The following is a 25122-nucleotide window of genomic DNA, read 5'->3' on the forward strand; positions in this document are numbered from 1 at the left end:
CGGGTAAAACACCTTGTAATAACTTTATCTATTAATTTCTGACAAGAATACAGTGCTGTTTGAAACCAAGCCAACATGCTGTCATATACCACAGAATGTAATCGATTTGTTTGTAAAAAAAAAAAAAAAAAAAAAATTGTAGGCTATTGCTTTAATAATGAAAGTCTATGGGACAAGACATTGTCAAGGGGTTAAAAGCAGAAATTACAGTAACGCATTGTTATTAATAAGAAGGTGCAAAACAGAAAAAAAATCAAAATCTTCCAAACTGTCTTTACACTTTGATATACCTAAGATCATTTAAAATGATTTATATTTTAGAGTTGTCGGGACGGATTTCGCGTGAAATCGCATAGGCCTACACAGCGGCCACGTTATTTCCCTGTGCGTCACCTCATATCCGTACAGTACACAGAGAAAAGCAATGGCTGTGTTTAACACACAGCTGAAAAAATTACCATTTAGATCATTCAACCTCTGGTGAATACGAAAAAAAAAAACGTTATTTATTTATCCTCCCACCCTGATAAAATTTCCTGCATCTCGTAATCCCATCGAACCACGTTGGTTTTTGATCGGATAAATATGACCGTGAATTTAACGGTAAAAGACTGTAAAAATGCTACAGTAAAAACCTGTTAAATGGTTAACGGTAATTTAATAATAATGACAATATTTTTAACAATATGGTAACTTTTCAGTTCGTACCTACAATATAAGGTATGATGATCAATATGTTCGAAAAATATTGCTCTTTTTTTATTTTATATTGATTGAACATATGAGAACCAAAAAGAGCATGTTTTTATTTATGAATGTTTAAATTATATTAACCAAGATTAATGCTGTAAACAGCAAGGGTGTAGGCTTGATTTTGGCATTGGTGGGGACATAACGGCAGACAACAGATATTTAATTGTTTGATAAATTATTGCTAGAGACAATTTAGTAGTCGTTGGATATTGGTGGGGACATGTCATAGCGTCTACTAAACTCTACACCCTTGGTAAACACTAATTATTGATATTAATAATGTTTCCCAACATATAATTAACGTAAACTTATCAAGCGAAAATTGACGTACTGACATTACACCGTATAAAAAAATAAAATTAAAAAAAGCCAGGCATTGTCTTGTAATTTTACGAAATTTAACTCTAAAACACAACGCAATGAAATGCAGGTAAAATACCTGTACAAAATAAATACAGAAAATTCCTTCAAATGAACACAGTACATTGTTACGATTTTTTTTATACAGTGTGATTAGGTTAAAGATTTTATATAACTTTGCACTAACAAGGATACTTAAGCACTAATGCTGCATGTTATTATTATCGATCAGTGTTACTAAACCATTTATCACTCTAGTCACAGGTAAAAATCTTGTGGCTATGCTTTCTAAATAGTGTGTACTTTATTATTTATTCCAAATGTTAAGTCTTGAACCTTCTTTTTCATCAGGAAAACAAAGGAAGGGTGCAGATGTTTAGGGTAGCGCGTTTAAAATTTTATTTATAATATGATACAAGAATAGTTTGTGCAAGAAATGGATGGGAACGTGGACCTGTACAATATTAACAAAATGTATTTGTAATGCAATCCAATGGCAAACACACAAAGCACAACACTCAGTTGCTCAGTTTGGCCATGATTGTGTCAAAGGATACATCTTATCATCTTAACATTTCAGCTTGTATACATTTATTGGTTGTATAAGGTTATATATGAATATAAAGTGCAAAAACAAGAACACTTACAGTGAAGGCATGGCCCTGAAGAGCTGTATGTGACAACATGTGTGTCGTTGTACTCGGGACTCTGTCCATTTACAATATGGCCGTATGGACAGACTATCATACACACACACACACACACACTGAATATGGCCTAGGCTGGACTAACGTCATATGAAATTCAACCCTTTCCAGCACATCGACGAATATGCAGTTTAACATAATTCGTCTATTTGCAATACATTTGAGTCTGTGCAATAAGTTGAGTTATACAGATATAATTAATATGAACAGCTGAAAAAATGAGCTAACATCTACATTTCCCATTTTTACATTTAAAAATAGACATTATTTGTATTTATCGCTCCTTCGGCCTCAGTAAAATAGCACCACAGGGTTGCACCTTTCAAGCCTAGAAATAGAAAATTACCTGATAGAAGAACTGAGCGTTGTCTTGCTTTGGAAGAGTAAGGCATTTTCATCGTTTTCGAAAGGATAACAAAAATACACAAGCACTGTTAGTTGACTAGATTACATTTTATATCGCATATAATTATATTATGATTTGCCTTTCCTTCATATATTTTTCAAATGAAATTTTTCTTTCACAATTCTTCTCATGAAGATGTTTCGTTGTTATTATACATTTTTTTCTATGTTTTTTTTTCCTAAAGCAAGTGCGTGTAGCATCACAGTTGCAGTTTATCATTCTTTCGAGAGAATGTGTGTCGGTGTCCGTCTCCTGCTGTCCAGTTCATTTTTTTCTGTGACAATCCTCAGGCTAGTTTTGCTGAGAGCCCTAGCAGAATGGAGAGGTAAATGAGCAAATTAAATGAAATGACCTATGAGCCAATGAAAATAACAACAGTTCTTTTGACACAGTTAAGGTCATTCCAATTTATGGAAGCTTTTTTCCTCCATGGAATAAAAAAATAAAAACTGCTACTTTTTCTCTCACAATTTTGACTGTTTGAAGTTGACTTTATCTCTCTCAATATGGATTTTTTTCTAGCAATTTTGAGAAAAACATTGATATATACAATTATAATTCTGAGAAGAAAGTCCTCATTAAGAGATTAAATGGTCACAATCACTTTTTTTATTTAATTTTTTTTAAATTCCGTGCTGAAAAAAAAAAAAAGGAATTGCGGGACGTAACTTCAGAATTCCAAGATAAAAAGTCAGAATTATGAGGAAGAAAAGTTAAACTTAAGAAAATTCCGAGAACTCAAGAATTCTGAGAAAAAAAGCGGGATGTAAACTCAAGAAAAAAAAAAAAATTTAATTTTAATTAATTGCGAGAGATAAACTCATTCTGAAAAACAGACATCAGAGTTGTGAGATTAAAAAGTCACAATTACCTGTTTTATTTTGTTATTCCGTGGCAGAAACAAGCTTCCATAACAATTTTCTTTAAAACAACAGATTGACAATATTAACACTAATCATGCTAATTCAAAAATGCTAACCGAGTTTGTTCTCTTGCGCTTCCAGCAGTCAGGGTTGAGACGTTTCTGCTCCTCGGCCAGAGCTTTGGCCTCCATGGTGTACATCCTCCTCTCCTCGTTCTTCATCTTCTTCCATTTATCACCCAGAATCACGCTGATGGCTCTGAGTAAAGAGAGAAAGACCTGTATGTATGTATAAGTATGTATAAATGTGTAATTTTATGTAATTTCATGTACTTTTGTCAATAATTATTTTTTAATATTTCTATTTAGATACAATTTTTTATTTCAGTTGTAGTTTGTCATTTATGTACTTGAACTTAGACTTTTATTTTTTAACAAAAAACTAGGTTTTGTAACAAAGCTAATGCAAACATTTGTCCGTTTGCTTGCAGCACATCCACACACCTGTTGTCTTTGCCGGGGTACATATGTGTGTATTCCACCCTGTACTTCTTGGCAAAAAGCATGAAGGCGTTCATTGGCCGCTTGCACTTTGTGGGTGTGGCTACAGAGCTTCCTGAGGCGTGGCTGCGCTGTGATTTGCTGCCGGGGGAGTGGTGGGAGGAGCCGAGGACGTCCAGTTTGTCGCAGTCGGGACTCACAGCGCCCCCGCTGGACTGGGATGCCCGACGCTGGCGTGCCATACTGCTCAGAACATACACGGCAGAAGAGTCGAGAGGGGTGAAGTCATAACTGTGTGTGGGATGAGAAAACAGTCAACATGTTAAACACATTAAGTTGAAGCCAATTCAGTTCTTATCTGAATAGATCTTATAGATTACATCTTATAGATGATATCTCTATATATTATTATTATTAATAAATTAAAATAATAATACAATTAATCTATAAAAACTAAACTAAATGCTGCAAACAAGTAGGAAATTAGGTCATATATCACAGTGGTTTCCAATCCTTCCCTGCATCTCAATGCCTACTTATACTATGCACTTAAAGTATGTACTCTTTTGGTGAAGAAAAAGTACACAGTTTTGAGTGTGTAGTAGAAGAGTAGGTAAGCTTTGGGACATACTATCAGTCACACAACTGCGTCTTTAAAGGACCGCTCTGTCGCACCTGTTACTGTAAACTGGCCTGTCAATCATCTTGTCACAGTTAACATCCTCCACATTTCATTTTATTTACTACCGTACTGGAGAGAAAAGAGGTAGCTCGTTGATCTGCCAGTCGCGGGTCTTTCATGCCGAGAACTCTGCTCATATTTTCTGCATGATGATGCATTTAAAAGTTAACGACCAAGTGGATGTTTATAAAATTCACATTGCTGTTGCAGATGAAATATAACACGGATAACAAAAAATTAATATTTTTTTACCAGGTTAAATGTTGATTTTTAGTAACTCAAGTCAAACCCCTTTTTGTAAACCTCTCTACCTAACAGTCGATCGCGTGCATACGCCATGTTTGTAGTTTTTCCTAACGCATTTTATTCGTTGTTTGTAGTTCTGGACCAAATCCTTCGCCAAAGCGCAATGGATTGTGTGCAATTTTAGCCATTAGAGTGTGCACGGATCCACACTTCAAAAATCGACCTGAAATAGTAGACCATCCGGGGACTTTTGGCATACTCTTTTCAACATTCTATGCTTTGGGACACACTTATTCTAATCTCACATACTCTTTAGGATGGATAGTATGAACATTGAGACGCAGGGCTTGTCTTGGTGTCTTACTAATAAGCTGATGAGTTGAATCAGGTGTGTGTGATTAGGGAGACATCTAAAATGTGCAGTGTTGGGGATTCTCCAGGACCAGGATTGGGAACCACTAATATATAATAATAATAAAAAAAATAACATTTTGCTTAAATAAATCATACTGACAATTAACCACGCAATTTCTCATTACCATAATCTCAACATTAATGTGAAGAAAAAAAAAATTATATGAAGTATTTACACATCATGGTAGTATTTGTTCTATTGTCTTTCATTTATTCAGATTTTAAAAATTATTTTATTTTAGTATTTTTACCATATTATGTAAAAATTACATTCCATTAATTTATATAAAATTTATATATTGTCATAATTGGAAAAAAAAAAAAACAACCTTAACCATCAGAAAAATGTAGGCTTTTATTTGTTGTTTTTATTTAGGAGTTAAATTTGACCTGGACATGCTTTTTTTCCCCGTGAGATTGACCAAATACTTGTTTGTTTTTACCTCTCAGTGTTATTTTATTATTATTTATATATTATTATTGACATTCTGAATTCATTTTTTATTACATTTTCAGTTTTCATTTTAACTTTAGTTTAAATTTTAGTCATTTTATCTACTATTGTGATTTTTATTAGTAATTTTGTCATTATTTATTAGCTTGTTTTTATATATATTTATTTTTAGCTTTAATTTATTTGTCTTACAATTTTAGTTTTAGCAATTTTAGTACTTCAATTTATTTATATTTTCAGTTAGTTACCAAGAAAATGTTTTTAGTTTTTCTATTTTTTTATTGTATTCTATTTCAGATTTATTTCAATCAACAAAAAAAGTTTTTAATAGTGTTAGTTGTAGCTAACAATAACAACACTGGTACCTCCTAAAAGTGTCAAAAACGACAGAGTCATCACAGTTGATGGCGTCGCAGTGTCCTGGCGGCAGACACAAGTCTCCAACCTGCATGTCATAGCAGGGAATGCCGTGCTGTACAACAGTAAGGCTCGGATAGAAAGAAGACCACCCTAACACACACACACACACAGATTAGATTAATAATTTGAATCACATTTATCTTTTAATGATACTGCATAGAAACAGACTTCTGCATTTACCTTTATTTTTCACAAAAAACGGATGGTCCAAACGGCACTCAGCGGTCAGAAGCCCTGCTTCAGAGGAACCAGGGTCAAAGGTTAATTTCAGGACAGACTGGCCGAAAGACACACTCTCCTCAAAGACCACCAGCTTTAGCCCATCAGAGCCATAATTCTGCAAAATAAAAAAACTTAAATTACTTTGGCAATAAGATTTTTCAATGCATTTTTAAAAGTTACTACTGGATGAATTCATTAAAGGAATAGTTCACCCAAAAATGAAAATGTGCACACTCTCAGACCATCCAAGATTAGGATGAGTTTGTTTCTTCATCAGATTTGGTGAAATGTAGCATTGCATCACTTGCTCACCAGTGGATGCTCTGCAGTGAATGGGTGCCGTCAGAATGAGAGTCCAAACAGCTGATAAAAACATCACAATAATCCACTATTAATCCACATGACTCTAACTTCAAACCTTTGCTTCCGTTTAAAATATGAGTCCCCTATCCATAATATTGCTTTCTTCATTGAAAAATCATCTTGACTGAATCAGGTGGATTATTTGTGGATTATCGTGATGTTTTTATCAGCTGTTTGGACTCTCATTCTGACGGCACCCATTCACTGCAGAGCATCCATTGCTGAGCAAGTGATGCAATGCTACATTTCTCCAAATCTGATGAAGAAACAAACTCATCTACATCTTGGATGGCCCGAGGGTGAGAACATTTTCAGTCAATTAAAATTTTTGAGTGAACTATTCCTTTAAAAGGCGAAAGAATGACATCCTTTAAAATGACATCTGACTGACGTGTTCATCATTACCTTCATTGGGTTGGACTGTGTTCCTCCCTCGTCATCTGAATCTTCATCCGACTCCATCACGTCCTCTGCATCCTGCCACTCCACGTTCGGACCTTTGTGGAAGCGTAGACGTGTTCCTGGAGGAAAAAGACAAGAGACAAGTGTTTGGAAAGAGATCTCCATATATCAAAAGAGAGAAAAGTTAAACTAAACACACTTTTGTTCAAATAAAACTTCAATGCAGTTACATAAAGACAAACATGTTCCAGGCACAGAGTGTGAGGACCAGAATCTCGTTGGCCCTCCTGTGACCCAGAGACACGCCTGCTTTCCCCTTTTACTCCTGCTGCTCTGCATTTGTAACAGCAGAAGGTGCTGTTCACCACATTTCTTGAAGTCAATGATAAAAAAAACTGCCATCACAATATCAGCTGCTATTTTGCTCCCAAGCTTCTGGGAACACTTTATCTGTGTGTCTTTACCTTTCAGGAAACAGTGCCAGGCAGTGGAGGGCCAGGAATGGGACCATCCCAGCTCATCATCATCAGACAGAGACGACATGCAGAAAATTCCTGACTCGGACTCGCTGCTTGCCTGCAAAACACACATAAAACAAAGTTTGTACTATATGCTATTTACTCTTTAACTCTCAGCCAAGGTCCAAAATTAACAGTAAATAAAATTACTGAGCCATGTGGCTGCTAACTTTATTAGGAACATAATGCATGCTTTCAGTCGAACTGTAAGAATGATGGAGACATATTTTTTACAGAGAGATTAACTTGTAAACAGTGTTGTTACCTAACTAAAACTATTAAAATTAGTTTTCATTAATTAAAATAAAGCTGAAATGAAACAAAATATATATTTGATGGAAAAAGAAAATGAACTGAAATAAGTTGAAGTACTAAAATTACTAAAACTGAAATAAAAATAAGGCTAAACAGAAATATTTTTTTAATTATAAAAACTATAAAAGCAAAGCAAAATTACTCAAATTAAAATGAAAACCATGGTTATTACAGTTAAGGACAACTAAAACTATTCAGAACATTTTTGTTTATTGAAATTAAGCTGAAATAAATTAAATATAAATATTAGATTGAAAAAGTTTAACTAAACAAAAAAAATAGACATGTTGCTTTTGTCAACTGAAATAAGTTTATGTTAAAGCACTAAAATTACTAACTGGAAATGAAAAGTAAAAATGAATTAAACTAAAATAAAAATAAAGTTAAATAGTAATATTAAAAATAAAAACTAATAGAAATGACAAAAGCACACAACAAAATTACTAAAAATGTAATTAAATTGAAAACTTTAAATATAAAAATTAAAGCTAATTAAAAATAAAAATAATAGTATATCAATGAAAAAGATGATGAAAAGTTATTAGTAACCTTATTAAAAACATAAATAAATACTATAATAGTATATAAATAATATTAAAATGACACTGACATGCTGTGAATATATATATATATATATATATAATGCTGTTTCTCAGTTCATTCAACATTGGCAAGTGTGACAAAAAGTTAATTCTGGACCTTGATAACAACACATAACATTCTCAAAAGCTCTTAAGCCATTCATGAAATCCCATTATAAGTGTTTGCTAGGGATGCACCGATAGGATTTTTTGGGGCCGATACCGATTTTAACAAACGCTTATTGGCCGATACCGATATTTGTCACTTCCTCTCTTTTTTGAAATTTTGGCATCAAAATAGATAATATTTTGATCATGTTTTAAATCAGCAAAGTTCAAAAACACCTGCATTAAATTATACTAGCAGTTTTATTGCTGCATCATCAAATAATTTCTAATGAACATGGATCGGATCCATTTAACATTCAGCAGGCCTACATAAATACAACAGAACAAAGATACATATTAAATAAACAGTGCTTTTTAGGTAGGTTTAACAGTTTTCAAGTACAGAAATAAAGTAAACAAATGTAAAATAACACTTCACTGTATAAATCAAATACATATTAATCCTTCTTTATTGTAACAGACTTTATTATGATTAATCTTCTCATTTGTTTTTGTATACATTTTAATATTTTTAAATATTAAATATCTCATACATATAAGTTTAAATATGTATGAGATCTCCTTTACTAAGGCAGGACTCTTATTTTGACAGGTTTTCTAGTCTACGGATCAGCTATATGGGTAATGAAAGCACGCAGTTCTTCGGATTTAAATTTTGTCAATTTATTAAGCACCCCCCGAAAAGGCATGAGATCTGTATATATTTGTTTACTGTTAGTTGTAATAAGTGTTTTGTGTAATTCACTGTATGTTGATAATGCAACTGAGAGAGAGAGTTTAATGTGCACTTCGCGTGCTGTGTTTTGTTTAGCTCTTATGGTGATTTTTTTGGAGTGAAAAAGGACGCAATAAACTTAATAAAACATCAGTAAAGTTTTGGTCATCATTCAGATAAGGTCCGCTACACTTATGAAAGTTACAAAAGTTATTTAGTCGAGAAAAGGTGTGCGATCTTTTGTTATTTGTTTAGCATTAAAGTGCAGACAGCAGCGCTAGGATTATGCAACAGACATTATACAGCTCAGTGCCTTCACGCAGTTAATTAATAAACCATCGATTTGTTATATCGGCCTTATATAGCCGATATGCCGATGGTTGTAAATTGAGGAAAAATCGGCCGATAAATATCGGTGGCCGATACATCGGTGCATCCCTAGTGTTTGCATTTGTAAAGGCCCGTGGTGGTACCCTGGTGCGACGGCGTTCCCTCATGTGGCTGCGGGCGGGACTGGGAGCGCTGCTGGAAGACAGAGGGGGTCTAGCATAGGAATGTAAACTGCTACTGTTGGAGAAGATGTGGAGAGGAGAAGACCTGCAATGATAATGCATCATCAGTACAGCTGTGCTGTGCAATTTACATTCATGTGCAATTGTAGAAATGCCAGGATTTCCTGACCGGTTGTGTGGAGCGTTCTGGAGCAGGGGGCTTTGAGGGCTGGTGGCGATGTTGGCCAGCTCAGTCAGCCAGTTTGTGTGTGAAACGCTGCCCTCAGGCCTGGAGTTCCAGCCCTCGACGGGCCCCTCCTCATGATGCGACACACCCGGGGCCACCTGGAACACGCCCGGGGTCGACCGGTCATCCTGCACCTCCTGCAGCTCAGGCAGGTCATCTGCAGAGATGGAAACTGTCATTGCAAATAGTGTTTGGAATCAGAAATTAGATTTTTATGTTTTCAGAAGAAAATACGAGCGGTAAACATAATTACCGTACTCCATGTGACTCTCATTAGAAGGGCAGCCAGGTGAGGAGGGCAGGCGCTCGTTGCATTTAAGCAGATCGAAGGCCTCGTCCATACCTGAGCTCTGTGTCTGGATTTCCTGGACTCTCTGAGGGACCGACTGAGTTTTCACTTCCCACACCATATTATGACATGTCAGCTGTGCAGGCTGTGAATGCAAGTGAAGCGTTAAAGCGAAAGCAAAATGGGTAGGTAATTTCCAAACCAGCTTACTTACACATTTTTACTTTGTAGGCATTTGTGTTGAATGAATGAATGAATGAATGAATGTGGGACAACAAAAGTAAACACAGGAACAACAACTGTTCTGTTGGGTATTGTGCAATAGGTTCTTGGCCACTGTCCGATCACGTAGAGCACTGGTAGTATTCGCTTCTTAATGAAATGATTGAAATTAAAAGGCTTGGATCCTTAAAACAAATTTCGTCGTGTTAAATAACGCGTTCTGCCCGTTTCTGTGAAGCGTTGTCACGTGACCCGCATTGCACGCAAGGCTTGTTTATAAACGTTCTGTGACTTCGCGCATGCGCAGCGCAGCTCATTCATTCATAACTGCGTAACAACGGGGGATCAATAACAGCGATAGATTGCGCTATAAAAATCACCGTAACTTTTGATAATCGCAGATGGAAGTCCCCCAGTTCGATCCGATCGAAGATAAGTCCGTGTTTATGAGTGGAAAGCTTTAATTTGTGGCCATTTCGCTCGCTCGACGGTTTCAGTTTTTTCCACACAGGAAGAAAATACGATTTTTCTGCACTCGCGAATTAACGAAAACAAAACAAACGGAAGCGCATAGATGTTTTGGCTTATAACTGATATTTTAAAACGAATATTGTCGTTGTTATAGCTGAACACGAGAACAATAACTTCAATACGGCTGTCGAAACAATACGAAGGTCTTTGTTTGGAAAAAAATCGTCAAAAACTAATTAACAGCTGCAGTATTTAATCAAACGACATCTTATACAGATTACAGAACATCCAGCTCGACACCAGACGTTTGATCGATGTAGAATAATGAAGATAAATGCTTAAAAATGAACTCAAATGTCAACAGTGGGAGCTGTAAACAAAAGAATGTCAACAAGTTGAGACACGGTACATCAAGTACTTCCTTTAACCCCGCTGTAATGAATGGAGACCCTGTTTTCTTCTGGGTTTAAATGGAAAAAACACGACTGGTTGTTTTTAATTATTGTCGCTGTGGTGAGGTACGTTTGAGAATTACTAAACCACAAGCAAAACAACAAACGTCACAGAAAAAAAAACCCTTCCAAGTGAAAAGTTGTCATTTGCGATCGAAACAATGAATGACAGTCTTTTTGCTCCCCGCGGCCTCAACCGTCGCCGTCTAAAATAGCCACGCAAAATAAAGTTCATTGACATTACCGTTTCGTTTCGTGGTAATATTTCAACAACTTCTTTTTACTTACCAAACCTGTCGCCATTACAGAGTATCTCTGGCGTTCTCCGCGAAGGCAGGACTGATTACTTTTAGATCTGGCCTCCCATTGGTGGAAACGCGCGTCAGTTTGGTGAGCTCGAAGCGTGATTGGCTAGTCGCTCGCACACTGGGTTAGACATAGATGGTTTGTTATTGTGTTTGTGATTGGCCAGTTTTGCATGTCCGTTACATCACCCGTGAATCTGATTGGCTGAGACGGAATTTTTTTTTTTGAAAGACCCTCCCACTTTGTTAAATAGGGGATTTGAGGTATGTATCGTCTTGAGACGATGTAAACAATAATAAAAATAATATTACAGCTCATTAAAAGTGAAATAGCTGATGATTGGCCGCATAAACGCACGTTATGGACGCGTAAATTATATAAAAATAAAAATCTGAGGAAGTTTAATGGCATTTCTATCAAAATGTTACTCAGTGAGGTCACACATGCATATTATTTGTAGCATAGGACTTAGCTGTAATAATCACAACATGATTTAAATACAAAATTGTTCTTTATTTGAATGGAAAGTCAAATATAACTGACAGTATAATACTAGGCTCTCTTGCACCAAGAGACTGTAGACCTTTGATCCATTTTTCAGGACATAAAAAGCATTAGCGACTTTTAGGTGGCAGAAATTCACACAGAAATGAGCACTGATTGGCAATTAAAAGTCATTAGAAATGGTGTAAAGTTACACTGACACGCAGATATGGTTTAGGGATTCACTACAGGTTAGTTTACCATGAGACAAACCTGTGGGAATCTACATGGGAAGAGGTGATGATGGCTAAGCTGTTCATATTAGAGGTAGACAGTAATGAATCTTCAGTAATGTTTTAGGAAGAAATGCACACTACTAGTAATGCATGACTTGCTGTGAAGCAAAAGATCCAATTAACAAGGACGAACTTCTCATACATCAAGAGATAGAGAAAAACAGTGTCCAAATACTGCGGGAATGAAGAATAAAGCAAGTGTTTTGAAGGAGCCAAAAGCTACCAGAAACAAAATAAACGTAACTCAAAAATATACGCAGACAAAGAGAGGAATCATTCAGACTTCTTCAGAGAAAGCAAATGTCCTTGGTTACTTTTTGAGCATCTAGAAAATGAATGTGAACGTACAATGTGTGCATCTCAGTTCATTGTGAAGTACTTAAAAATGTGAACAAATCATAAAAATGTGCTACACCATTTTAAAAGTAAAGATACACAATGCCTATATTTACTATTCATATGTGGCATTGAGGAGCTTCTCTAAAAGACTTAAAGAAGGAATTAAAAACACGTAGAGCTGTGAATTCTCAAGTTCACCCAGAAATGAAAATTTGAATGAAATGAATGTAGATGAGTTTGTTTCTTCATCAGATTTGGAGAAATGTAGCATTGCATCACTTGCGCACCAATGGATCCTCTGCAGTGAATGGGTGCCGTCAGAATGAGAGTCCAAACAGCTGATAAAAACATCACAATAATCCACAAGTAATCCACACCAGCTGTTATCGGTAATATTGTTAGTTATTCTGACGGCACCCATTCACTGCAGAGGATCCATTGGTGAGCAAGTGATGCAATGCTACATTTCTCCAAATCTGATGAAGAAACAAACTCATCTACATCTTGGATGGCCCGAGGGTGAGCACATGTTCATTTTTGGGTGAACTATTCCATCAAATTAGGTATTTTCATTACACTGGCATCAAAGTGCAATAACATTCAGACTGCATTTTCATTTTTATATGTAATCAAGTCTGTGCATCTCCATCTCCTTTTCTCGTATCATATTCTCAAGCAATTTGAAAGTTTATTAACTCGGGGAAGTATAATGAAACTTGAGTATTAAAGTCAACGTGAAACACAGTTTACAACTAATTTTACTTCTGTAATCTGAAGTATTGAGTTAAATAGGATATTCAACAAGAAAAAAAAAATGGATGGGACCTGATTTTATTTATCAGAATTGATTGGACAGTAAAAAAAAATGGGTGTTTCATACCAGAATAAATTTGTGATTTCATCTGAAAACAAATGTTGGTTTAGAGGCATTGCCATTTTTAATACAAACTTGTTTTTTAACTAATGTGCTCTAAGTAAAAATTTTCAATTTTAGTTTTCATGTTGACTTTAAACTCTGCAATTCATGAAGCTCAGGTGCTGAATTCATATTTAGTCAAAAATTTCTTACAGTAAAAATGACTTACATAACACTGAAAACATTAACAGATGCTCAACAGCAGATTTTAAAATCCAGAAATATAGCTTCAAAAGAATAAATTAACATGTTACTGTGCTGTATATGGCATAATAATGCAGTCTTTGTGTGGACGTCACTGTAAAAGATGCAGCATGTGAAAGAAACAGCAACCGAAGAAAAGTTTCGATACCAAATAACTATGAGGAAACTCCCATAAACCTGGAGTACCCTGGAGGAAAATGCTCACATTTGGCTTTTCACATCTAAAAAAAAATCATGATCATTGACACACATCTGTGTGTTTCACATCTGTGAATGCAAAACAATAACTTCGAGTTTATGACCTATGTTAACACGATTTCTTGGCCATGATGACGGGCCTCTACTTACCATGTTCTCATCGTTTCATGTTGCATTTTAAGTTTGCGATGTTTATTGATGAACTGATTTCATGCATCCGGCTCCTCTATTGCGATGTGACTCCTGAAGAGCGTGATCAGCTGCTCCTCGTAATTCGCTATGTTTCGTTTCATGATGTCCATGCAGGGGCCTAATAACCTCTCAAACGCCTGCACGTCCATTACTGTGAAGCACAAGGTGAATGATCACATGACCCGCTGTGCAGCTGCGATGCATTATGTTGTATCATTTATAATATGCATTACCTAAGCATTTGACGCTGTCCATGGCATATGCAGATGCTGCCCGTGGCTTGTTAGTGACGAGTGCCAGCTCTCCAAAATACTGGCCTCTAGAGCATGTGGCGATTTCCACCTCCTCATCTTCAGTATTGTTTTTTGACTAAAAAAAAACAATGTCATGTAAAATGCAAGTGAATCTTTTCAAGCTGAAGGATTTCTTGGTTTGTTAAGACGCATAATGAACTGAATTGTGCTGATTCTTTGTTAAAACCGATCGTTTGACTCACCTTGCTCCTCTTCATAGTGATCCTAACGTGTCCTGACTCTACAATGTAGAAAGAATCTGCCAAATCACCCTGGGAAAACAAGATAGTTAGATAAACACTAAGCACTACAGATATACTAAGTTTGGGGTCTCTTCTGCTCACTAAGACTGCATTTATTTGATCAAAAATACAGCAAAATCAGTAATATTGTGAAATATTATTACAATTTAAAATAACTGTTTTCAATTTGAATTTATTGTAAAATATAATTTATTCTTGTGATGCGCAGTTGTATTTTCAGCATCATTACTCCAGTCTTCAGTGTCACATGATCTTCAGAAATCAGTATAATATGCTGATTTGCTGCTCAAGAAACATTTCTGATTATTATCAATGATGAAAACTGATCACATTTTTGTGGTATTTTTTTTCAGGATTTTTAAAAGAATAGAAATAACACGAAAACAGCATTTATGTGAAATAGAAATCGCTTTGTAACATTATAAATGTATTTAATTGTAATTATTTGTCATTTTTAATTTTAATGATTAACCCTTGCTGAATAAAAGTATTAATTTCTTATAAAAAATGTAATTGATGGAATTGTATTTTTATATTATATTATATTTAGGGCTGTCAAATTGATTAATTGTGATTAATCACATCCAAAATAAAAGTTTGTGTTACACAATATATATGTATGTGCTGTGTATATTTATATGTATATATAAATACACACACACACATACATGTGTATATATTTAAGAAATACATGTAATATAATATAATACATGTATAACATATATATATATATATATATATATATATATATAATATTTCTTTCTTAAATACATGTATGTATGTGTGTGTATTTATATATACATATAAATATACACAGCACATACATATATATTGTGTAACACAAACTTTTATTTTGGATGCGATTAATCAGTTTGACAGCCTTAAATATTATATTATGACATTATACATATTATAACAGATAGCTAAATTACTTAAATTAGATGAACCATTAATTCAAATTACTTTATCAGTTTAATAAATTGCTTAAAACAACAACTGTTAAAAAATTCATTCAGTTTGTACTCACAAATTGTGCTCAATCTGATGAAATATATTAGTGCTGAGCATAAATACAGACATTAAATGGTAAAAGAAATGTCTAGGCCTGAGTCACTAAAGTTCCCTAAAATGTCCAGGTTTTTCATGACTGTGGGAACCCGTAATAATTACTTACAAATCTTAGCAGTAAATCTTTGTTCATTAGTGGTGTCAGATCTCTAACCTGAGCAATGATCTGTTCCCCACTGTTGTACACTTTGGTCGACAACACATCAACAACCTTCATTCTCTCTGAAACCTGAAAACAAGAGACGCAATTATTTATCAAATCAACGGAAACTCAAATGACTTATCACAAAATAATGAAATAGAGTTAGCAGATAACATTTTGGTACAAGTTGCAGGGATGAATACAAAAGTGTGTGTGTTCAAACCTCCAGTGACGTGAGCAGTGGAAGAGTCCCGATGAAAGCCTCGTACATTTTTCTTTTCTTCGCGTTGTTCTTTACGATGATCCTTCTGAATGTCAACCGATCCTAGAGACATTTAAACAAAGCAAAAACAAGTTACTATTTTACACTCCAGGAAAACAGACAAAGGCATACATAGAAAGAGAGATCGAGTCTTTATAATCCTGTCATTTCAGTACTTTCTGTGAACAGCAGGGGGCTGCACAAATAATACATGAAATGCACTTGGAGCAAGAAACAATATATTTAGCATTTGATTTTACTGTAAACTTAAATACCAGGTTGTTGTTGTTTTTTTGTAAAAACCAGTTATTTAGAAAAAGTTGTACTGCGATTGCATTGAATTCACGCTACTGCAAATTCATTAAATTATGGGTTGTTGTTGTTGTTTTTTTCCCTCTACAGAAGAAAGAGTCATAAGACTGTTATGGGTGAGTAAATTACAGTGTTATTTAAGTATCATTGACATACTATTATATTTTGTTAATATTTTTAATTAGATTTTATTTTTATTATTTATGTTTTCATTTTAATTTTAGTTAAAGTTGTTGTGTTTTTGTCTTTTTTTATAACTTTCAAATTTTAGTTTTAGTTATTTTAGTACCTCAACTTTTAACTAAAATGAGAAATGTTGCCTTGGCAAGTAGCTGAAATAAAATCCATCCAAGTTTTTTTAAAGTATATTTTATTTTATTTGTAGTTAATGTTTGTTTCATTTCACGAAATGAAATTTTTATGGGTTTTAATTATGGAAGCTCATTTCTGCCACAAAAAAAAAAAAAAAAAGGGAATTCTGGGTTTTTATCTCCCAATTCAGTTTTTTAAAGGGTACAAGATAAAGTCACTGTAAAGTCGTATTATATTTAGCTTCAAGTAAATGCATTTAAAGGGGTCCTATTATGCTCTTTTACAAAGTCTTGATTTTGTTTTGGGGGTGTACTAGAACAGGCTCTCATGCATGGTGGTTCGTAAACATTTTTTTCACATCATTTACATTAATAAAATACCTTTCTCCCCAGCCTGGCACAAACGGCTCGATTAGTTCCGGCTTTGATGAAGGTCCACCTTCCAAAAAACAAAATGTGTTGTGATTGGTTAGCTGTCCCAGTGCGTTGTGATTGGCGAACAGCTTAGACGGTGTTTCAGTACTGCCACGCCCCTTGCTCCGTCTTTCAACAAAAGCTTTTTGGCGAATCCGGCACTGCACTCCCTCGTGTTGTGGAAGCTGTCCTCAGTAAAATGCGCAGCACACAATAGCAAATTGGGGTTATAATGCTCAGGAACAGAGTTAAAAAATAAATTGCAACCACTGTTTCCTGACATCATCCGCTTTCGGAAGCCCAAACGAAGACGTTTGGGCACGGAGGTGAAAAAAACAGCGTTTCAGGCGGTCGCGCACCGGACGAGAAGCACAGCGTCATTGTTTTCTATGAGTGTAGCACACCGGCGGCGTCGTTCGGCGTCTGTCCACGGCGCCCAGCTACGTCGTGTTGTACTTGTAAGAATTGTTCTAGACATGCCGAAAATTTGACGCTACAGCACAGCAGCTCTTCTTCTTAATTTTCTCTGATGCACTAACTCTGCAGCAGCACTTCTTCTTCGTCGTCTCGTCTGATGCACGCACTCAACCAAGCGTTCTAACCACAACCTCGCCCCTCCCCACCCCCCAACCATTCCAATTTCGCTAGGCGGGAATTATTTGTAATGATATTCTAATGGGCCACTTTGTGATATCACAAACCCCGGAAAACAAACGCTGTAGTCCAAACGAGGCGTTTGTTGTAGTTCTTGAAAAGGGATTTTTTTAAAACGAAATATCTCCCTTTGGAGTGGACTTTGAGATTTGTAACTTTCTAGATCTTTTTAATGCCCAAACATACACACTACACACTGACTAAAATTTAAAAAGTGAAAAAGCATAATAGGACCCCTTTAAGGAAGCTTGTTTCCACCACAGGATAAAAAAAAAGAAAGAAACTGCAACTTTTTATCTCAGAATTCTGACATTTTTTTCACACAATTTTGAGTTTATATTGATATTTTTTCTCAGAATTACAAGATTAAACTCGGAATTATGATAAAGTCCGAATTCTGAGTTTACATCTCGCAATTCTACAAAAAAAATTTCTCAGAACTGCAAGTTTATATCTCACAATTCTGAGTTTACATCTTTGCAATTCTCCGAAAAAAGTCTAAATTGTAAGATAAAATGTCACAATTACCTTTTTTTTTTCTTTTTTAACTGAGCGGCAGATAAGGGCTTCCATAAATAATAACCCTGGAGCATGATGACAGAAATGACTCACGAGGCACCACAGGGCTCCAGATGAGGTAGCGATGATGGTGGCGGCCCTCGGCGTGTTGTACATGAGGGCCAGCTCTCCAAAACTCCCACGGTTGTCATAAGAGCCCACGGTCCGCGTGGTGCCGTCCGCTTTCAACATGATGTCAAACGTACCCCTGCGCGAGAAACACAATGAGATCTCGACGTCTGAAAGGTCTAAACACCAGCATCATGATCCAAAGATGAACATTTATACCTCTCAATGACGTAGAAGTTGTCGCCATCGTCGTCTTGATCGATGATGTGCTCTCCGGTCACCACTACCTTCTCAAACATGCCATCCAGGACTTCAGACATCTGCTCCTGTTGGTTTGGAGAGCAAAATATGAGCCTTTCTTGTGTTAAAGGGAGAGTTCAGCGAAAACGGATGGTTTTGTCATTATTGTTTCTTCTGTCAAATATAAAAGGAGATATTTAACAGATTTCAGGGTTTGTTCCCAGTGTTGTTACAGTTAGCTACATCTAAAACCATTAAAAAATATTACTTGAAATAAAATACATTAACTGAAAAAAATATTAAAATAAAAATGTCAAAAAACACACAACAGCAACAAGAACAAAAAAAAACTTGAACAAAAATTCAAATGAAAAGAAAATATAAAAATCAAAATGAACTATTAATAAAAACTCTAATAGTATCTCAAATGATAAAAATGTAAACTATTGAACTTTTTTTTTTATTTGAAATAAAGCTGGAATAAAATAAAATATAAATATTATGAAAAATGACTAAATCAAAATGCTGCCTTTGCTGCTAACTTAAACTAACTTAAAACTGATATAACCCTGACATAAAAATTAAATAACCCTAAATCATAATATTAAAAGAAAGAAAGAAAGAAAAAACGAATAAAAATGACAAAAGCACATAACGAAGCTACTAAAAATAAAAATAAAATAAAACTGAAAACGACCTAAATAGTAATATAATAAAAAACGAAAAAAATGACAAAAGCACATAAGAAAATTGATAAAAATTTTACTAAAATTAACCTGAAATATAAAAATAAAAGCTAATCTAAAAATCTTAATAAAAACTATAAAAGAATGTAAATAATACTAAAATAGCACTGGTTTGGAACATCAAGGTGAGTAGATGATGACAGGTTCATTTTTTTATCTTTTTTTTTTTACATAATATGCAAGACAATGAGACAACTTTTTAAAAATATACTAAACAAACCATCCATGTTAATGTTAGTGGTTCTTTAAAAAAAAATAGCCAAACCTTGCATTTCATTCTCTCGTAAACAGCTGATAATCTTACCTGGTCCAGGTTTTTGAACAGTAGGATGTCTTTGCAGGCTTCCTGTAGTCTCTGTCTCTGCTCGTCTGTTTTAGGGTGAGTGACCTGAGGGCACAGCAAAGCATGACGGGATACTGGGCAGCAGATGCCACAGAAATGCATAAAAGAGGAGGAACTCTCTGTCGCCGGAGCATTTCAATAGCAGGTTTCGAGAGGCCACTCACCCTGGGTTCTCTCTCCTCTTCATCCTCATCAGGGTTGTACGCCTCCGCACAAACTGTCCAAAGACCAATGAATTAGGAAATCGGAAGCAGGATTAGAGTCGAAAACAAATCAAACCGACCAGTCTAGACAACGCATTACTGCGCAATTAAAATACAGAGCTTTGTGCAACCTGTTATAATAAAAACAAGCCATTTTAAGAGCATCTGAATCTTCATGTCTACATTCAAACACTGGATTATTGGATTGTTTTTAAATGGTTAACACATAACTATTACAATACTGTAATAATGACTCTTTTAGTGAAACACAAAAGGAGATGTTTAGCAGATTGTCCAAGCTGCTCTTTTATAAACTTGAATACAATTTACAATTTTCAGTGAATAATAGTTTAAATTTGGGTATGTTTCTCACACAAATCTAATCCAATCAAATCTAAAATTAGAGACACTGCTTTGGCAGCTAACTGAAATAAGTAAAAATTAATTATAAATAAAAATAAAATAACCTAAACATTATTAAATATAAAAAAATAATAAAAAAAAAAGACCAAAGCACATAAAAAATTACTAAAAATGAAAACTACAACTGAAATACAAATAAATAAAACACAAATAGTAATATTAAAAAAATATAAATAACATGACAAAAGCACATAACAAAATAACGAAAAATGGAAAACTAAAATTGAAATGAATAAATTGAACCTAAATAGTAATAAAATGACAAAAGCACAAAGCAAAATTACTAAAAATAAAAATTAAAACTGACATAAAATAAAATAAACTCAAATATTTAAAATAAAATAATAAAATGACAAAAGCACATCAAATTACTAAAAATGAAACAAAAATAAATTATACCTAAATAGTTATATTTAAAATAAAATAATAAAATTACTACAAATTAAAAGTAAAACTGAAATAAATATAAATTAAACCTAAATAGTAATATTTAAAAAAAACAATAAAATATCAAAAGCACAAAAAAAAATGACTAAAACTAACATAAAAAATAAATTAAACCTAAATTGTCATTTTAAAAAGAAAATAATAAAATGATAAAGTGCTTAAAATTCCTAAAAATGGAAACTAAAATTGAAATAAAAATAAATAAACCTAAATAGTAATATAAAAAAACTAATAAAATTACAAAAGCACATACTAAAAATGTAAAAAAATACTAAAAATGAATCAAATATAAAAAAAAAACTGAAAATATAAAATAAAAGCTAATTCAACATATTAATCAATACAGTCCATGAGTTGCATAAGCTACTTTTATTACTTTACAATGCTTTTTTTTCTTTCATTGTATGGAAAACAGAAGCTCAGATGTTCTGTAAACATCTCCTTTTATGTTTCACAGAAGAAAGAACGTCATATGGGTTTTGAAACAACACAAGGGTGAGTAAATGAGTAAACTTTCATTTTTAGATGAACTATTCGAGAAAAGTTTGCAGGAAATCTGGTCCAGCTGCTTGCAGCACATACAGCGAGAGAGATGAGAGGATCGGCTGCTCTCCACTATTCCTACCATAAATACCAGAGATGACAAGACCAGGAACTCCACTAGATCTAGTCTAGATCCATACTCCACTCGCAGACGAGCTAGACCTGAAGTTTCAGGGCCATGAACCCTGCAGGAACTGTCTAGACTGATCTAGCTCACAGCTTTAGATTGTTTACTTCAGTCCAGGGCCTGTTTCACAAAGTTTGGTCCTTAACTTCAAGTAAAGTTCAGCTCATCTGATGTGCTGGAAAATCACAGGAATAGAGGTCAAACGTTTTGTGTTTTGTCTTTGTTTCTTTATGCTGTACAACATTCACTATCGTTCAAAATATTGGGGTTGGTAAGATTTTTTAAATGTTTTTGAAAGACTCTTCTGTTCACCAAGTCTCCATTTGTTTGATCAAAAATACAGTAAAAACAGTAATATTGTGAAATATTATTTTGATTTAAAATAACTGTTTTTTATTTGAATATATTGTAAAATGTAATTTATTCCTGTGATCAAAGCTGTATTTTCAGCATCATTACTCCAGTCTTCAGTGTCACATGATCTTCAGAAATCATTCTAATATGCTGATTTACTGCTCAAGAAAAACATTTCTGATTATTATCAATGTTGAAAAGTTAATATTTACTTATTTGTTTATTGACTGATTCTTTGATGAATAGAAAGTTCAAAAGAACAGCACTGATGTGAAATAGAAATCTTTTGTAACATTATAAATGTCTTCACTGTCACTTTTTATCAATTTAATGCATCCTCTCCGAATAAAAGTATTAATTTCTTTAAAAAAAAAAAAAAAAACTGACCCCAAACTTTTAGTGCAAGTCTACACTTTATGTCATTCTTGATCACATCTGGTCTGATCTGAGCTGTTTTCAGTCACAAGAGTTCAAACCTGACATGAAATAAACCAGATGGGGAACAACGTTTAACACGTTGCGTTTTATAGAAGCTTTTTTCCATTACAATAAAGTGCCTGACAAGATATATGTAGGGACGATTTATCTATCTATCTATCTATCTATCACATCAATATAAGGACTGCATATGTTCCTCTTCCTGACACTATAAACTCATTTCTGTATAATTGACCACCAAACTTCTACTTTTGTCCATTATAATCAGCCTTCTGTCCGGTCTGTCAGCACAGCACATTAAAATCCCTCCATCCGTCTTCACTTGTGGTTTATAGCGATCCACGAGAGACAGAACTTTACAGCATCTAAAACACTTTAGTTCTGCAAACAAAGCTGATCTTCCATTAGCCAATTAAACCATTAGCTCTCTCATTCACTCAGTGAAAGCAGTAAATGATATGTTAACCAGACAAAAGGCACTCCGACCACAAATGCAAGTCAACCAGAGTTGGGTGTTCAATAAGATGGAATATTTTAAGCAAAATACTAAATTAAAGTTATAGTTCACCCCAAAAAAATCGAAAATTTGCTGTAAATGTACATATCTTCAATATGTAGATGAGTTTGTTTCTTAATCAAAACAGATTTGGAGAAATGTAGCATTGCATCACTTGCATCACCAATGGATGTGAATGGGTGCCGTCAAAATGAGAGTCCAAACAGCTGATAAATACATCACAATAATCCACACCACTCCAGTCCATCAGTTAAATGAATGTCTTGTGAAACGAAAAACTGGATTTTTTTTACTTTAAACCATTGATTCTGGCTAAAATACGAGTCCATAATCCATAATAACGCTTCCTCCAGTGAAAAAGTCCTCCATCTTCTGTTGTCTCTCACATCAAAATCCACCCACATATTTGTTTACAGCTGTTTTGGACTGTTTTTGCTCGTAAACGGTGCTTGATCTGTGCAGATTTCTCTCCTGATTCAGATGAGACGGATTTTCCACTGCAAAAAGCAATATTATGGATATACGACTTGCATTTGGAAGAAACAGTTTGAAGTTGAACATCTTAATGATGGATTTGTTTCTTACAAACACGCAGCTTTTCACTTCACAAGGCATTAACTGATGGACTGGAGTGGTGTGGATTACTTGTGGATTATTGTGATGTTTTTATTAGCTGTTTGGACTCTCATTCTGACGGCACCCATTCACATCCATTGGTGAGCAAGTGATGCAATGCTACATTTCTCCAAATCTGATGAAGAAACAAACTCATCCTAATCTTGGATGGCCTCATGGTGAGCACATTTTCAGCAATTTTATATTTTAGGTGAACTATTCCTTTAATTCTCTTTGGTCACCAAATCAGGTTCAACAGTAAATTACTATGATATAAGCAATAATATAAATCTTCATAGAAAGCTCTTATGCAGATGTGATTTATGTGATGAATGCACTTGACATGTCGATTCGACTAGATTGAATTGACTACATTTTGTTTTATTTTTTATTTTCAGGAACCCGATAATGATGCACCTAAAACAGGAGTTCATAATCATATTACTGAAACTGAAAGGTATATGCATTGCCGGAAATTGACAAACTCACCAGAAGCTCTCCGGACAAATCTGTTGAAAACTGGAGCTGAAAGGAAAGAAAGAAAAATTACTCATATAGTGCATTACAGTAAAACTGAATATTAATGCCTATAAAATCTTTAATTCAATATGCCACAGTAATGGCCTAGATGGATATCACACAGCCTGACCAAAATCTAAACGTTTGCCTCTTAATTGATACTCCCTCTGATTGACACACATCACATGGTCATAGAAACACAAAACATTTGCATGCGCAAAACAATACAGGAAAAGGCCTCGTGCCAATATTTTGTCCTAATGCACACAGGGCCTAGCATCATTTTTATGAATATAAACCAGATCGTCCATCAAAAAAAGCAATCAAATTAGAACGCTTAGATTATAAAAACAGGAAGTGCAATAACAAAAAATATCATTTAAAGCCAATTAAGCCTGGTCTTTTGTTCCGATCCCCTTCTGCAAAAAATGAGATGTGTGATCATGCATTACCAGTGAACAAAAGAGCAGTGTTTTGAGCATTAAAGCATACGCTATTGTGTATATATAACTGGGGATCTAGCTGATGCGATGGACGCAGCGTCCTAGTATCGCAATGAATGAAGGAAGAGCGCACGCACGCACGCATGAATTACCTATGAATTCTTCATCATCATCCTCTTCCTCTCCGTTTTCGGAGTCGATCTGCATGGCCTCCTCGATGAAGTTGACGGCTTTCCCCGCTCGCGCGGCTGAATTAAGCGCATTGCCGAACGCGCCGCCGCGGGTCTCGTTCTCCTTGAGACGCGTGAAGTACTGCAGGGCGAACTCCAGCAGGTCCCCCGGCTGGTTCCTGAGGACCTCCACGGTAAAGCTCTGCAGAAGCTCCGTCAAGCCCTCGGGGATTTCTATACTCATTTCCTGACGGTGAAATGTGCGCAAAATTCGGCCCGATCTTGCGCGTAAAACAGTCGGTCCCGTTTCGCCGCGTCAGCTGAGAAGAATGACCCGCAAACGCGTCAGAGGGAACGCGACGGATTTCTCACTATTCCACCATCTGCGTCTGCTTCCTCTCGTGTCCGACCGTGTCCTCTAATTTGCGGGTGTATAAATGGCAGGGAATTCAAGAGCTGGCATCCCTTTTTTGCGTTGCGTTGCTGGCTACA

At 35.0% G+C, this 25122-nt stretch overlaps 2 protein-coding genes and 1 long non-coding RNA gene across 7 annotated transcripts; 1 reads left to right on the forward strand and 2 right to left on the reverse strand.

Annotated features, from left to right (window-relative positions):
• Positions 1-1457: 1457 nt before the first annotated feature.
• Positions 1458-11574, reverse strand: LOC107701066 (HMG box-containing protein 1-like). 2 transcript variants are annotated; one of them, XM_016502991.1, is made up of 11 exons: positions 11511-11574; positions 10042-10222; positions 9732-9945; positions 9524-9647; positions 7257-7368; positions 6796-6911; positions 5986-6142; positions 5751-5895; positions 3593-3880; positions 3206-3347; positions 1458-2535 (listed from the first exon to the last, which is right to left on the reverse strand). In XM_016502991.1, exons 1-11 carry the CDS (start codon positions 11523-11525, stop codon positions 2518-2520), a joined length of 1512 nt encoding a protein of 503 aa, XP_016358477.1. In that variant the 5' UTR covers positions 11526-11574; the 3' UTR covers positions 1458-2517. The 2 variants fall into 2 exon arrangements, with proteins under 2 accessions (XP_016358477.1, XP_016358478.1); XM_016502992.1 differs by lacking the exon at positions 11511-11574 and adding an exon at positions 10292-10964.
• Positions 10185-19932, forward strand: LOC107701068 (uncharacterized). Of its 2 annotated transcripts, none has more exons than XR_001635606.1 (3): positions 10185-10262; positions 16587-16612; positions 19867-19932. It is a non-coding gene; the product is annotated as an uncharacterized LOC107701068 (long non-coding RNA). The 2 variants fall into 2 exon arrangements; XR_001635607.1 differs by lacking the exon at positions 19867-19932 and adding an exon at positions 18435-18512.
• LOC107701067 (cAMP-dependent protein kinase type II-beta regulatory subunit-like) lies at positions 12030-25122 on the reverse strand. 3 transcript variants are annotated; one of them, XR_001635604.1, is made up of 12 exons: positions 24613-25122; positions 23988-24023; positions 19996-20048; positions 19793-19876; positions 18722-18828; positions 18488-18641; positions 16146-16247; positions 15935-16009; positions 14653-14721; positions 14390-14525; positions 14115-14307; positions 12030-12632 (listed from the first exon to the last, which is right to left on the reverse strand). XR_001635604.1 is itself a non-coding variant. In XM_016502993.1 (11 exons), exons 1-11 carry the CDS (start codon positions 24872-24874, stop codon positions 14174-14176), a joined length of 1212 nt encoding a protein of 403 aa, XP_016358479.1. In that variant the 5' UTR covers positions 24875-25122; the 3' UTR covers positions 13726-14173. The 3 variants fall into 3 exon arrangements, 1 of the variants encoding a protein (XP_016358479.1); XR_001635605.1 differs by lacking the exon at positions 12030-12632 and adding an exon at positions 13726-13987; XM_016502993.1 differs by lacking the exon at positions 12030-12632 and having other exon boundaries at positions 13726-14307.

Source organism: Sinocyclocheilus anshuiensis, unplaced genomic scaffold (assembly GCF_001515605.1).
Source record: "Sinocyclocheilus anshuiensis isolate Anshui unplaced genomic scaffold, SAMN03320099.WGS_v1.1 scaffold1468, whole genome shotgun sequence".
In the NCBI taxonomy this organism is placed as follows: domain Eukaryota; kingdom Metazoa; phylum Chordata; class Actinopteri; order Cypriniformes; family Cyprinidae; genus Sinocyclocheilus; species Sinocyclocheilus anshuiensis.